The following is a 14,237-nucleotide window of genomic DNA, read 5'->3' as shown; positions in this document are numbered from 1 at the left end:
AATAATAAAATTATTGTTATGATTAGTTAGGGTGGGCTGCGGTTCCTGCCTTGCAGGGGGTTGGTCTAGATGACCCTTGGGGTCTCTTCCTGCACTATGGTTCTAAGGACAGAGGGCAAGGCTGGCAGAGGCAGGCGAGCCAGAGAGGCACAGGGCAGGAGGGGGGGGAATCAGTCTCTGCAAGGGGCTCTCTTGTACCTTCAAGCATTATTGAAGGTGGGGTGCTGGTGCTGCTCTTGCTGGGATTTGCACCCCAAGTGCAGAATCACGGACCCCCAGCAAAGCAAAGGGGGTGGCGGAGCCCCTCTGGGCCCAAAGGGTGCCAAGGCTGGTTGGAAGGAACTGGCCGGTTTTGGGGGGAACCCTGGGCTTTTCTGTGGGAGCTCACGTCCCCGGTTGGAGGAATGTGCTTCAGTCACGGCTGGGGCCTGCCTTTCTGGGGATTTGGTGGTTAATGAGGATTATGCACTTCGTGAAGGAAAGAGGCGTAAAACTAGAGGGTTAGAATCAGAGACACGCAAGGCAGGCAGGGCAGGTCGGGTCCTGACTTAACCCTGTTATAAGATAAAACTGCTCCCTTTCCCTTATGGGGTACCCAAGAGCCCATATAGAGTCCTTTGTAGGTTTTCTATTGGCAGGAGAAAAGAACAGAGGCCAACCAGAGAATATTGAGAAGCAAAGCAGCTAGTAAGCCTGGTCTTTATTAAACTGTTGCAACAGGGTCCTCACAGCCACACGCAGGAGGGACCCAGAACAATGGTGTGCAAGGCCTTATATAGACTTTTTAAATTGCCAGCCTGCAGCCCAAGACCCGCCCCCCCATACATCATACGTACATCACAGAAGAGGCAGTCTACAGCAGAAAACCTGCCTGCCAGGACCTGAGAATGATCACTGATTATTTGGGCAGCCTGGCAATTCCTTTGTGATGGTAAATACTCAGCTCCTGAACCCAGGTCACAGGCTCACACAGATACCCCTTAAGACAGGGGTCAGCAACCTTTTTCAGCCATGGGCCGGTCCACCATCTCTCAGATCATGTGGTGGGCCAGACTATATATTTTTTTAAAATGTATTTTTATTAAAGATTTTATTGATTTACAAGGCCAGACTATATTTTGAAGGAAAAAGAAAAAGAAAAAAAGAATTAATTCCTATGCCCCACAAATAACCCAGAGATGCGTTTTAAATAAAAGGACACATTCTACTCATGTAAAAACATGCTGATTTCCAGACCGTCTGCGGGCCGGATTGAGAAGGCAATTGGCATTATGGCTCTCCATAGTGAGGGTGTCAGGATCAGCACCCAAAGCCCTGGCTGTGCCCTTCCTGGCCACTCTCCTTGGGCCCAGTCCTGGTCTGTCCTTGCAGCCTGTGGGGGCTTCGAAGCAGCTCAAGGGGGGGGGACACCCGGTTCATCCCTCTCTTGTGCTCACAACCAGTCCCGGAATTATATATAAGCTAAACAAGCTCTAGCTTAGGGCCCCACTCTCTTGGGGCTCCTGTGATGTAAGTCATGGGCCCCACCTGCTAGCCTGCTCCCTAAAATATCCCTGGTTTGCTCCTTTCTATATATAGGGTGCTGACATTCTGCATAATGTCCATATAGTTCAAGCTCTGGTTTTCCCAGTAGTGATGTCTGGAAGTGAGAGCTGGACCATAAAGAAGGCTGATTGCCAAATAATTGATGCTTTTGAATTATGGTGCTGGAGGAGACTCTGGAGAGTCCCATGGACTGCAAGAAGATCCAACCTCTCCATTCTGAAGGAAATCAGCCCTGAGTGCTCACTGGAAGGACAGATCCTGAAGCTGAGGCTCCAAGACTTTGGCCACCTCAGGAGAAGACAAGACTCCCTGGAAAAGACCCTGATGTTGGGAAAGATGGAGGGCACAAGGAGAAAGGGACGACAGAGGACGAGATGGCTGGACGGTGTTCTTGAAGCTAAGAACATGAGTTTGACCAAACTGCGGGAGGCAGTGGAAGACAGGAGGGCCTGGCGTGCTCTGGTCCAGGGGGTCACGAAGAGGCGGACACGACTAAATGATAACAACATTCTGCCTGGACTGGTTGCAGGGCAACATGTGCAAATGGCTTGCGATACCTATGAGGTCCATCAATGACCATCGAGCATCTATTCAACACAAAAAACAGCAACAATTTGTTGTTGATGAAAGACAGCTGGACATAGAAAGGGCCCCGTTACCTTCAGTAGCTGTCCACAGCTGTCAACGTTTCCCTTTTTTAAAGGGAAATTCCTTTATTCCGAATAGGATTCCTTGCGAGAAAAGGGAAAAGTTGACCGCTATGCCTAAATCCCGCCCTGCTCACAACAGCCCTGTGAGGTAGGCAAGCCTAAGGGAGGCTCAGGGTTTTTTGAACCCGGGCCTCTTCGCTGCTGCTCCACACTCTGCTGCCTCTACATGCTCCCCCCCCCCGGGAAAGCATGGGAAAAAAGAAGCATCTTCTTAGGACCTGCAGCATCCTAGGACCCTACGGGACCGCCTCTCCCGGTCTGCCCCACGGAGGACCTTAAGGTCCATAAATAGCAACACCCTAGTGGTCCCGGGCCCTAAGGAAGTTAGATTAGCCACAACCAGAGGCAGGGCCTTCTCAGTGGTGGCTCCAGCCTGGTGGAACGCTCTGCCTCATGAGACCAGGGCCCTGGTCCTTCCGCAGGGCCTGTAAGACAGAGTGGTTCCACCTGGTCTTTGGCTTGGAATCGGTTTGATTCCCTCCCCCTCTTTCCTTTTTCCTTTCTCCTCCTGTGATGAGGCTGCATTTTAATGTTTTAATGTTGTATTTTAATCTGGTTTTTAAGTTGTATTCACTCAACTTGTTTTTATCATTGCTTCTTAGCCACCCTGAGCCCGGCCTTGGCTGGGGAGGGCGGGGTGTAAAGAAAAATTATTATAATTGTTCCCTTTTTGGCATCCCTCCCCCCCCCGCCTTCCATGGTACAGTCCGTTCCTTCTCGCCCCCCCCCCGCCGGCTGCCTGGGTGGACCAGGCCTCCCTTTCGCGCTGCGCCCCCTGCAGGCGCCTCGGAGAACGGCAGGGCTGGGGGGCGAACTTTTTCCCTTCCACGTGACTCCTGCGCGCGCTCCCATTGGCCCGCCGCTGGTTCCCTCAGGGCCGCTCGGTTGCCCGGCGCCCAGGCAGCGGCTCCAACGGCGGCGGCGGCGAGCGAGGCGGCTTCTCGGAGGGAGGCGGGCCGGTAGGGAGCGGAGGGGGCCGCGGGGGCGGGCAGGGGGCCGCTCCGGGGCCGCGGCGACGACGAGAGCCGGCCTCGCCCGTTGAGCTGGCTTGCACGTGTGAACGCACACAAACTTGCGTGTCACGGGTCGCGCGCTCCTCTGGGCCTTCGCGCGGGGCGGAGCCTCCTCTGGAGGAGAGAAGCGGGCGCGAGCGGGGCGGGGGGCAGTTAACCTGCGGAACTCCCCACCACAGGAGGCAGCAAGAGCCGCCAAGCGAGATGGCTTGGGAAGAGGGCAGGACAAGGTGTAGTTGGCTGTGTATATATTGCAATTAAAGGACCTTTTAATGAGGGTGAAAGAGGAGAGCGCAAAATAGAGATCTGAAGCTCAACATCAAAAAAACCGAAGATCATGGCCACTGGGCCCATCACCTCCTGGCAAATAGAAGGGGAAGAAATGGAGGCAGTGAGAGATTTGACTTTCTTGGGCTCCATGATCACGGCAGATGGTGACAGCAGTCACGAAATTAAAAGACGCCTGCTTCTTGGGAGAAAAGAGATGATAAACCTAGACAGCACCTTAAAAAGCAGAGACATCACCTTGCCAGCAAAGGTCCATATAGTTAAAGCTCCGGTTTTCCCAGTAGTGATGTATGGAAGTGAGAGCTGGACCATCAAGAAGGCTGATTGCCAAAGAATGGATGCTTTTGAATTCTGGTGCTGGAGGAGACTCTTGAGAGTCCCATGGACTGCAAGAAGATCAGACCTCTCCATTCTGAAGGAAATCAGCCCTGAGTGCTCACTGGAAGGACAGATCCTGAAGCTGAGGGTCCAAGACTTTGGCCACCTCATGAGAAGAGAAGACTCCCTGGAAAAGACCCTGATGTTAGGAAATATGGAGGGCACAAGGAGAAGGGGACAACAGAGGACGAGATGGTGGGACAGTGTTCTCGAAGAGACCAGCATGAGGGAGGCAGTGGAAGACAGGAGGGCCTGGCGTGCTCTGGTCCAGGGGGTCACGGAGAGCCGGACACGACTAAACGACTAAACAACAACAACATATTGCAATGTGAATTGTAATTAGAGATTGACAAAATTTAAAAATTAAGGGAAAACAGAAAGAGGACAGGACAAGTGCAGTGGAGGCAGCGAGGCTTCTGGAGGCGCAGGAGGGGAGAGGGCTGCTCTTTCTTGGGCTCGGATCCTGCGCACAGGTTTCCCCAGAGGGGCACCTGGAACCCAGAAGAGGAGGCTGGACCCCTTTGGCCTCATCCTGAGGCTCTTCTGGGGTCCTTCTCTGCTGGGCCTGGAGCAGAGGGAAGCCTGGGCAGCCACTTGCGGGGGCCCAAGCAGGCAGTCTTGGGGGCAAAGCGGGGATTTCTGCCCCCACCCCCAAGGCCTCTATTCCAGGAGGCTCAGCGTCAAGGTGCCTTTAAAAATATGCCTGGTTTTGTCATTTATTTCAAGTTCAAGTAGACTCCTTAAAGAAATGAAAGTGGCAAACAACAAACCAGCAATGTAAACTATCAGTGAAATTGCACAAGGCTCTAATGTTTCACTTCTGTTTCCATGTATCTGAAGTTTCCATGTATCGTACATGCACACAAAATCTTATACCAAGAACAAACTTAGTTGGTCTCTAAGGTGCTACTGGACTATTTATAATTTTTTTATATATATTTCACAGGCAGATTGAGACAGCTACAGTGGTACCTTGGTTCTCAAACGTCTTGGTTCCCAAACACCGAAAATTGTTCCGGTCTTCGAACGTTTTTCAGAAGCCAAACGTCCGATGCGGCTGTCGGCTACTGTTTCCGGATGCCTGCACCAATCAGAAGCCGTGCCTTGGTTTCCGAACATTTTGTAAGTCAAATGGACTTTTGGAACGGATTAAGTTTGGGAACCAAGGTACCACTGTATTTGGCGCTTTTGTTTTTGCTATTCATTTTGCGTTTTTGTTTCTGAGGCTTTTCGGTTAATTTGTTTTTGTGACTATGTGGAACCCAGTTCAGCTACTGATTGATTGATTGATTGATTGTGTGATGGCGGAAATGGATAAAAGCCTCCATCCAAACAATGACTCATCAGTGCAAGTAAGAAAAAAAATTATTTTAATTTTTATCCTCTGCAATACTGTCTTATTCATTTTATAGTACAGTACATTGATTATTGCCTTCATTTTATGGATCAATGGTCTCGTTAGAGAGTAAAATTCATATTACATTGCTGTTTTAGGGTTTGTTTTTAAAAGTCTGGAACGGAGTAATCCGTTTTGCATTACTTTCTATGGGAAAGTGTGCCTTGGTTTTGAAACGCTTTGGTTTTGGAACAGACCTCTGGAACGGATTAAGTTTGAGAACCAAGGTACCGCTGTGTGGGAACAGAGCAAATGATAAAATAGCAAGGACTACGGCCAGGTCACTAATCCAGTGAGGCTTTAACATCCCAGTTTGACAGATGTGCTTGTGGGGTCTGAAGTGGTGGTGACTGGCCACGACCTTGAGGTTACAGTGGGCAGCTCAGGGAAGACGTTGAGCCAGCGGGTGGCAACTGTACAAAGGGCAAATTCCATGCTAGGCATCATTAGGAAAGGGATTGCAAATAAAGTTGCCACTACTGTAACGTCATTTATACAAATCAGTTGTGCAACCTGTGGACTGTTCTGGTCGCCAAAAGGCTGTTCTCGAGCTGGGAAAGTTTCAGAAAAGGGCAACCAAAATGATCAAGGGGGTGGAGCGATTTCACTGTGAATAAAGGGTGCGGCATTTTGTAAACGAATACGTGATAAAGGTGTATAAAATTATACTAGAAAGAGGGCCAGCCAAAGAAACTGAATGTTGGAAGGTTCAAGACAGGCTTCTCCACACTGTCCAGAGTTAAAACTCCTTCTTCGTCTTCTTCTTCTTCTTCTTCTTCTTCTTCTTCTTCTTCTTCTTCGGTGATCCCTCGCAGCCGAGTAAGTTTGTCTTCCATGAACAGGGTCTTAACAGTGAGTCCCTAAGTGACTGTGGCCAATTCTGGATCCATTTCCTTCCACAGTGGGGACATTGGTTTCTGGGCAGGAGTTGATCACAGTGTGGATTTGCCAAGTGTGCCTTCCTCTTAGCTCGTTTCTCCCTTGCGTCCTGAGTTCGAGTGTCTTCAAAGCCCGCGACACCTTTGGTAAAGGCTGTTCTTCAGTTGGACTGCTTGTAGGCAAGTGACGGTGGCTATCAAGATTATACCTCAACGAAGGCTTCAAGGAAGGAAACCAAGGCGCAAAATGAACACTCAAGCTCTTCAAGTTCCCATTAAGCGGAATTGCTTCCAAATGACTCTTAAGGATCATCTGCCTTCAGTTAAAACTATGGAATTTGCAACAGCAAGATTTCGTGCCAGCTACCCATTTTGGTAGCCGAGGATAAAGCTGTCAGTGGCCACCAGCTCTGCCTATGCTGTGGGAGGCAGGATGCCTCTGAACGCCCGTTGCTGGGACTGGCAGGAAGGAGCCTCCGTCTTGCCACTTTGAGAGCAGCTTGCTGCACGAGACGAGCACCCTTTGGCCTGATCCAGTGGCTGAGCTCTTAAGGGCTGCACACACTCTGGAAGATTCCCAGAGCCAAAGTCTGGAAGCAAATGGCAGCCAGTGAAAAGGCCCCTCTAGCTGCTCCTGGCCACTGGTGCGCAGACTCACCCAGCGTGGCTGGTCCCGGATTCCGGTCCTAGGAAGCATGCAAGGTTTCCAGAGACATTGCCCAAAGTTTTTTGGGGGGGGATCAGGGTGCAGTGAGGCTGCCTCTCTGAAGAGGCAGGGGTGGCTGCAGTTTCAGTGCTGACCCTTCTGTCTTTCCACAGGTGATTGAGGCCGAGGCTGTGGGCTTGAACGCCATCTTCCTGCTCCTCATGTCCCGTGTATCGCAGGCCTCGGGGGGCATCTTGCCACCCCTCAGCTCCCTGGTGGGGCCCAGGAAGGTGTTGCCAGCTGATGGAGGGGAACACCTGGAGGCAGCTGACACAGGTAGGTAGGGGCCTGTGCCAAAACTGGCTTCCATTTGTTTCTTGCTGTGCCCACTGCACATAGCAGAGATGGTGCCCCAAGGAAGCTCTGTTCAGGAGGACTGGAGCGCTCCCAGTCGTGCTTCCACCCTTGCTTGACTGTAAGGAAAGTGACTGGTGGTTTTGCACTGGAATGTCCTTGTCACAGAAGCCCTTCTGGAAAGCGGGGGGTGGGTGGGGTGGGGAGGAACCAGCCGTCCCCCTCCTGCTTCTGGGAGATCCCTTAATTGCATTTGTCCTTTCTTCCTGCTGCTCGGCTGCTCCAGGCAGGCCAACTTAATCCTCGGAATTAGCAGCCTGCCTCAGGCAGACCAGGTCCCAGCAGGGGCAGCAGAGGTGACTGACCTCCTGGCAGACCTTGGCAGGACGGAGGGGAAGGGCATGGCTGTGGCTGCCCAGGTGAGGCCAGCCTGCTGAGGCAGCCCCGCTGCAAAGGGTTGGCATCAGACTCCTGTCTCTTTGCAGGCTCCAGATCGCGGACGCCGCTGGCCAAGTCCTTCCAGAAGGCGGAGGCTCTCCTGCGCCACTGCGTCAACCCCAGTCGGTGGGGCCTGCTGCCCCCGCGCCCCAGCCAGAGCGCTTACGACAGCGAGGAGGAGGACTCTCCCGGAGGCCTGGCCCGCCTGGCCCAGGTGGAGCGCAGTTTCCTGGGGCTCAGCCGCTGCCTGTGCGTGATGGAGAACCCCCGCACAGAGACCTTTCAGGCCCACGTGCGGCCAGCCCTCCCGGACACGGCCCGGGGTGCCTTCACTTACCACGCGGCCCGGAGCAGCGTGGCTCGCCAGTGCGCCACTCTCCACGCTCTGCTGCAGCACCGCCACCACCTCCGCCTCTCCCGCCACTTCAGCCGCCGCCTCAAGGCGGCTTCGGCCTTCGTGCAGCACCTGATGGCCGCCGAGCGCTGCCTGCCACCCCTGGCCGGCCAGCCGGACGCCACCTGGGGCCGCCAGCTGCGGGGGCTGTGCGAGGAGATGCGCACCCACGCCACGCACTGGGAGGGGCTGCAGCGGCGCATCCGCAGCGACCCCTGGCTGCGGCACATGCTGCTGCAGCGCCACGAGGTGGTCCAGCACATGAGGCGGACCCTCTGCTTGCTGGCCCTGCACGCCGCCTGCCTCCTGGAGCGCCACATCGAGGCCTTTCTGCGCAGCTTGGCCCACGCCCTTCCCGTGCCCGCTGCCCCACTGTCCGACTTGTTCCAGGGGCTGGAGATCTACAACCAGGTGGTGAACGACCAGGCGCTGCAGCAGGCCTTCCTGGAGCAGCAGGCCAGGAGGCCAGGCCTGCAGAGAACAGCGAGCAGTTCCCCAGCCTTCCCCCTGGAGAGGGTCTTGGGCATCTTGGCAGCAGAGAGGGGCAAGTGGGCCGCCCAGAGGCTGCACCCGCTGCTCCTCCGAGGGGGGGGTCTGGAGCCTGCGCCTTGGGGTGGGGACACCAAGCCTGGGCTCCTGGAATGGGCCCCCCAGGCCTCTCCGGCAGGCGAGGGTCTTCCCAGCCTCTCGGTGGAGCTGCAGGCCTTGTGCCACGAGGAGGAAGAGGGCCTCCTTGTTGTCCTGGGGGAGCTGGTGGCTTCCACGGACAACCTGTGGCATCACGCCCTGAACTGGCCCAAGCAGGAGAAGCCCCTCGAACGCTTGGAGCCGACTGACCTGCCTCAGGGGCTGGACTCTGCCTCGCTGCCCAGCTGGAAGTCTGTGCGTTGGCTGGACACCTCCTTCACAGAGGCGGCTGCAGCGCTCTATGCCCAGTACTGCCCGCTGATGTGGAGAGCGGCTGCCTCTTCCTTGGCCCACCAGCTGGAGCTCCACCCGCCCCTGGCGCACTTCCAGCCGGGGGCAGCGGCTGCTTTGGCCCGGCGGCTGAGCCGTGGTCTGGCACAGGGTGAGTCAAACTGCGGAACTCCCTGCCACAGCAGGCAGGGAGGGCCGCCGACTTGGATGTCTTTAGAAGGAGGAGAGGGCTCTCAATGGCTACTTGCCAAGATGGTTATGTTGTGCCTCACAGTCGGAGGCAGTAGCGTTCTGAATACCAGTTTCTGAAAACCACAGGAGGGGAGAGGACTCTTGCCACCCAGCTCCTGTTGTGGGTATCTGGCTGGCCACTGGGGGGGGCAGGATACTGGGCTAGATAGGCCCCCCTTGGCCACATCCAGAAGGCTCTTCTGAGGTTCTTAAGTGCAGGTTCCTGGCTGACGGTGGGGTTGAGACAATGCCAAGGGGACCTGCCGGGATGGCATTCCAGCCCCCTGCCTCCCTTCCTGCCTCCGAGGAGTCTTTGCCTTCTGTACAACCCATTCCCATCACTTTCCCCAGGCCTTGATGGTGCCCCTCGCGGACTGCTTGAGTCTTGCCCGTGTGTGGCCTGACTTGCCAGCAATTTCCCTGCCCCACAAAAAGGGCTGCCCTGCCAGTTTAGGACCAGGCGGGGCTCCTGCACTTCTGCTTCCAGGGTGCTGGTGCCCTCTGAGCCCCGAAAGGACAGGCAAGGCCCACACCCACCTGGGGCTGCAGTTTTGGAGGTCAAAGGAGAAATGGGCCCCTGCAGCCCAAGGGGAAATTTCCCTGACCAGTTCCTTCCTGTGTCTGGCAGAATATGCCCTGTGAGGGGCCACTTGGATTGTCTTTTCTCAGCCCCTAAACACCTTAGTATGGCCTCTGGGAGACTCCCATTCCATCTCAGGATCCACAGCCCCCTGGAATTGGGCTAGGGGTCCCTGCCTGCCACTCTGGTCCCCGTGGGGCTCATGCTCTCTCGCTCCCTCTGTGTCTCTGCAGCCTGCGTGCCTCAGGAGAGCGCAGAGGAACTGAAGGCCTTGGCGCTCCACCTGCTTACGTGGGATGTCCTCCAATACTGGGACCAAGGTAGGGCAGTCACTGTTGGCAGGGGTGGGGGCTGTACGGCAAGTGCTGAGTGAAGGGCCGGCCTTGGGGCAGGAGATAGAGTTAGGAGGGGCTCCCGAGGGCCATTTAGTCCAGCCCTCTGCAATGCAGGAATCTGAACTAAAGCATTTGTGACTGATGGCCCCCCAACCTCTGTATGAAAGCCCACCGGGAAGGAGAGCCCACCCCCTTCTGAGGGAGTCTGTTTCATTGGAGAAGAGATGGGTTTTTTTTGTTTTTAAATACATACATTAAAAAAATGCAACAAAAATTAATAAATTATAAAATGTCAAATAAAATGAAATAAGAGTAGAGTAGAAGGGGGATATCTAGAGCCAAACAGATAGCAACCGATTTCCGTAACAAAGTGGAACATCATAATATCACAAAGTTTCAAGTAACAGAAATGGGTTTACATTCTCCTGTACCTTATTCCTCCCGTATGTTATGAAAAGGCTCCGTCTCTCAATGAGGACATTGGGTTGCCTGCCCTCTCTGCTTCTCACTGTCTTCGTAAGCTCCATCACACGTACCGTGTCCAGATTTTAGTTTTCCATTCTCTCTTGGGTGGTGTTCTCATCTGCGCTCCCTTCAGTTCTGACAAGTGATCACTCTGGCAGCACTTAAGAGAGGTTGCATTGATTCCAGATCAACTGTTAGTACAATTTCTGTAACCTACCAAATAGTAGAGTCAGGGGATCCACGGGTGAAGTCTAGCCAGTTATTACTTCAGTTTCCGTTGTGATGGGTGCCAGGGAAAGGGCAGTCCTGTCCCTGTGGAGTGCCTGCTCAGGGACCCCATCCGCCCTTGTTCCCTTTCCGTCCCAGGTTTCTGCCAGGCTCTGGGCTCCAGCCTCACCGACAAATGCTTGGCCAAGCCTGGCCAGAGCACAGAGGTGACCTGCAGCCAGACGGCACACCTCTTGCAGAGCCTCTACCTGCCCTTGGCCTTCAGCCTGCAGTGCCTGGACTCCCAGCCCACGGAGAGCACAGGTGAGTGGGGGCTGCACTCTGGGGGGCAGGTGGAGGGGCAGCTGGGCACCCACTGACACCCTTTCCCCCTTGCAGCCGGCAGCCTTGTCCCATCCGGCCTCCACCTGCGGCTGCTCTCCCTCTCGCTGGCCACCGCTCACTCCTCCTGCTACTGGGTCATGAGCAAGGCCTACCAGTACTTGGCTTCCTGGTCCCTCAACCAGTTCCTCCTTGTGACCCAGGGGGACTTGCAGGCAAGTAGAACCATGAGTGGTGGGCGGCGGGGAGGGGGGTTCCTTCCTGCAGTCAGCCAGGCGCTGCAGGAGAGCAAATAGCCAAGGATCCATCCCCAGGGAGAAGTCCTGGCCAGTGCAGAGAGAGGATTGCGCCAGAGCCAGCTCCTCTAAGGCCGCCTGACTCCTTCCTGCAGCTGCTGAAGGCAGAGGCCAGCAGGCTGTCCGCCCTGGTGAGGACGGCTTTTCCTGAGGGCAGGAAGCAGCAGAGCCCCCGCCTCTCTGGCCAGGAGCAGGAGCTGAGCCGGCAGATCCACTCCACAGCTTCCAGTCTCCAGGCAAGTGCCGGGGGTCCCAGCCTGCCTTGCCCCACTCTCCTCCCAGCCGCCTCCAGGATCCTGGCTGACCTTGACGCTGGCTTTGAGCTCTGGTGCCTGAAATACAGCAGGCTGGGGGGCCCCAGCTTCGTAGAGAGGCCCTCCGCTTGCCCCCTGGCTGCCCTCCAACCTCCTCCGTGGGGCTTGCACAGGAGAAGTTGCAGAGGGCAACTGGATGGTTTGTTTCCCACCCGCCCCATGGCCCCTTTCCTCCTCTGTTGCACAGCTGTTTGCGAACCAAGTGCTGACGCTGTTTTCCTTGGACTGCAAGCGCATGTCGGCGGAGATCTTTAGCCAAACCATGCCCCTGGGCAAGCACTGGCGCCTCACCCTCCGAACAGGTAGGCCTGCAGGGCAGCACAGGGCAGCGCCCTCCTGGCTACCAGACCAGATCTGCTCCTGCTCTCCTTCTTCCGCTTCTGGTTGGCCCTGTGGGGCCCACGAGCGCCTGGCCTAGTCAGCAGGCCTTGCTTGGGTCTGATCCTGCCGGGCTTCCCCCTTAAGTTCTCCCACTGCCCTTGCAGAGCTGCCGCCCTCCCCCAGCGAATACGCCTCGGCTGCTGCCCAGAGCGTCCTGGGCCAGGTCTTGCTGGGCATCCAGCTCCTGCCTCAAGATGCCCAGGGACCGGCGCTCAGCCAGGTGACGACGGCCTTCCTGGAAGCCTGGATGGACCACATCCTGGCCCAGAAGATCAAGTTCAGGTGAGCCTTCGTCCGGGAGGGAGAGGGGCCTGGCCCTGCTGGCCCAGGAGGGGGGCAGGCTGGGCTGGGCTGCTCTTTCTCCCCTCTGACGGCCAGCCTTGCCTTCTGCCCCCCCCCCCAGCCTCCAGGGCGCCCTCCAGCTGAAGCAGGACTTTGACCTGGTGCGTGAGCTGCTGCAGTCGGAGGATTATGGCCTGTCTCCAGAGATCAAGCAGCTGGTGCTGTCTCTCCGCGTCTTCCAGCAAGTGGACAACGCCATCGCCTGCCTCCTGCAGCAGCCCCCCAAGACCTCCTTGCCCTCACACACCTGGGATGCCTTCCACAAGTGCTGTGAGTGGGCCGGTGGGGGTCTGGGTGGGGGCGCCCTGGAGGGTCCCTTCCATCGACCCAGTGGGTCTACGGGTGAGGAAGGTGCATCCCTCTCCCATCCATGGCTGGGGGAAACCTCTGCCCCTCAAGGCCAGGCTCATGAAAGCTGGAAATGGAGCCTCTGCGCTCAGGGGCAGTCTACCTCTGAGCCTCCAGCAGAACTGGTGCGTCTGTAGAGTCCGAGGGAGACCCAGGAGGCCAAATGGCGCCTCCGCTGCCCCCACAGGAGACTGGCTTGTTTGAGAGGGTTGTTTGGAAGTGTGGGGAACGCAAGCGAGGCGCTTTTGAGCGCTCTGAAAGGGCGACATCAGTGCTGCCGCAGAAGCCACTGTTGCCACCTCTGTGCCCTGCGCCAACTGGGGCCTCGCGTTGGCTGCTGTCGCTAGTGGACTCCGCTCACTCTGATCCCACCAGGCCTTCGCAGAGTGGCTCTCTGACCAGATCTCCTCCATAGAGGACTGGCGGACTTGGGAAGAGATCTGGGTGCGAAGGGGGTTCTGTCCTAACCCACTGCAGAGACTCAGTCCTGGAGCATATGGAGAGGTTCCGAAGGAAAGAGTGCCTGTGAGCCTGCAGAGGGGCCTTTTCCTTGCCACTGAGCAGCCGCGGATTGGGACCTTTCAGTAGAGAAGGGCCATCTCTCAGTGGTACGGGAGGGAGGGTCTCCAGGTGGAGTTGCCGCTGGCAGGCAGCTCCTCTCCCTGCCAGGCCCCGTCTCCTTCCTCAGCTGCTCTTCTTCCTCCCCCCCAGGCTCCCACGACGGGATTCGTACGCAGGACGGCAGCCCGGGCAGCCTGAACAGCCTGGAGAGCCTGGAAGGGCTGCCCACGCAGGCGAGGGCCGTGCTGGAGAGCCAGGCGGGCGACCTGCTGAGCCGCATGCAAGGGGGCGGCTGCAGCCCCGAGACCTACCTCAGCCCCATGCAGCAGGAGTGGCTGGCGCTGCGGCTGCACGGGGGCCGCCGCTGGAAAGTCCCCGCCCTGCCCTGCATGAACAGGACCTCTGAGCCTTGACTGGGCCAGGGGGGGGGGCAGCTCCGGCCTGGGCAGGACGAGCCGCCACTCACGCCACGGACTCCTCGGGGCTCCCTCCGCCTGCCGCATGTGCCTCATGCCCCCTGGGCCCTGCCCAGTGGCAGCCGTGCTGTGACACTCTCCCCAGGGGGGCTGGTGCACGAGGGAGCTCCCCGGAGGGGGGGGGGAGCCTCGATTGCCTCCCGCCAGGCCTTGCCTGCTTCCCTGCAGGAACTCTCTGGCCCTAGACCTTTTGGCTCCTGCTGGAGGAAGAGAAAGCAGCTTTTTGGGAGGCAGGGTCTGAAATCCCAAAAGGCGCTCCAGCGCTCCCAGGCCGCCTCGTTGTGCTCAGGGTCACAGGGAAGCTGGAGAAGCACACGCGATATCTCAGATCACCTGTTTTCCACATTAAAGACTCCTGACGTTGCAGCCACTCAGCGCTTCTGTTGATTCAGGAATAAATC

At 56.7% G+C, this 14,237-nt stretch overlaps 2 protein-coding genes across 5 annotated transcripts in view; one reads left to right on the top strand and one right to left on the bottom strand.

Annotated features, from left to right (window-relative positions):
• Nucleotides 1–14,237, bottom strand: part of TTC31 (tetratricopeptide repeat domain 31) — a 102,667-nt gene that overhangs the window by 18,346 nt on the left and 70,084 nt on the right. The gene's annotated exons all lie outside the window — the stretch shown is intronic.
• Nucleotides 3,105–14,206, top strand: CCDC142 (coiled-coil domain containing 142). The gene is made up of 10 exons (XM_081206992.1): nt 3,105–3,214; nt 7,028–7,190; nt 7,694–9,109; nt 10,003–10,089; nt 10,936–11,100; nt 11,176–11,333; nt 11,916–12,030; nt 12,214–12,391; nt 12,513–12,721; nt 13,511–14,206. Exons 2-10 carry the CDS (start codon nt 7,076–7,078, stop codon nt 13,771–13,773), a joined length of 2,706 nt encoding a protein of 901 aa, XP_081063118.1. The 5' UTR covers nt 3,105–3,214; nt 7,028–7,075; the 3' UTR covers nt 13,774–14,206.

This window comes from Podarcis bocagei (genome assembly GCF_964188305.1).
Source record: "Podarcis bocagei genome assembly, chromosome: 9".
NCBI classification, from domain to species: domain Eukaryota; kingdom Metazoa; phylum Chordata; class Lepidosauria; order Squamata; family Lacertidae; genus Podarcis; species Podarcis bocagei.
Note: the sequence above shows the minus strand (reverse complement) of the source record. Positions and strands in the feature narration are given on the sequence as shown.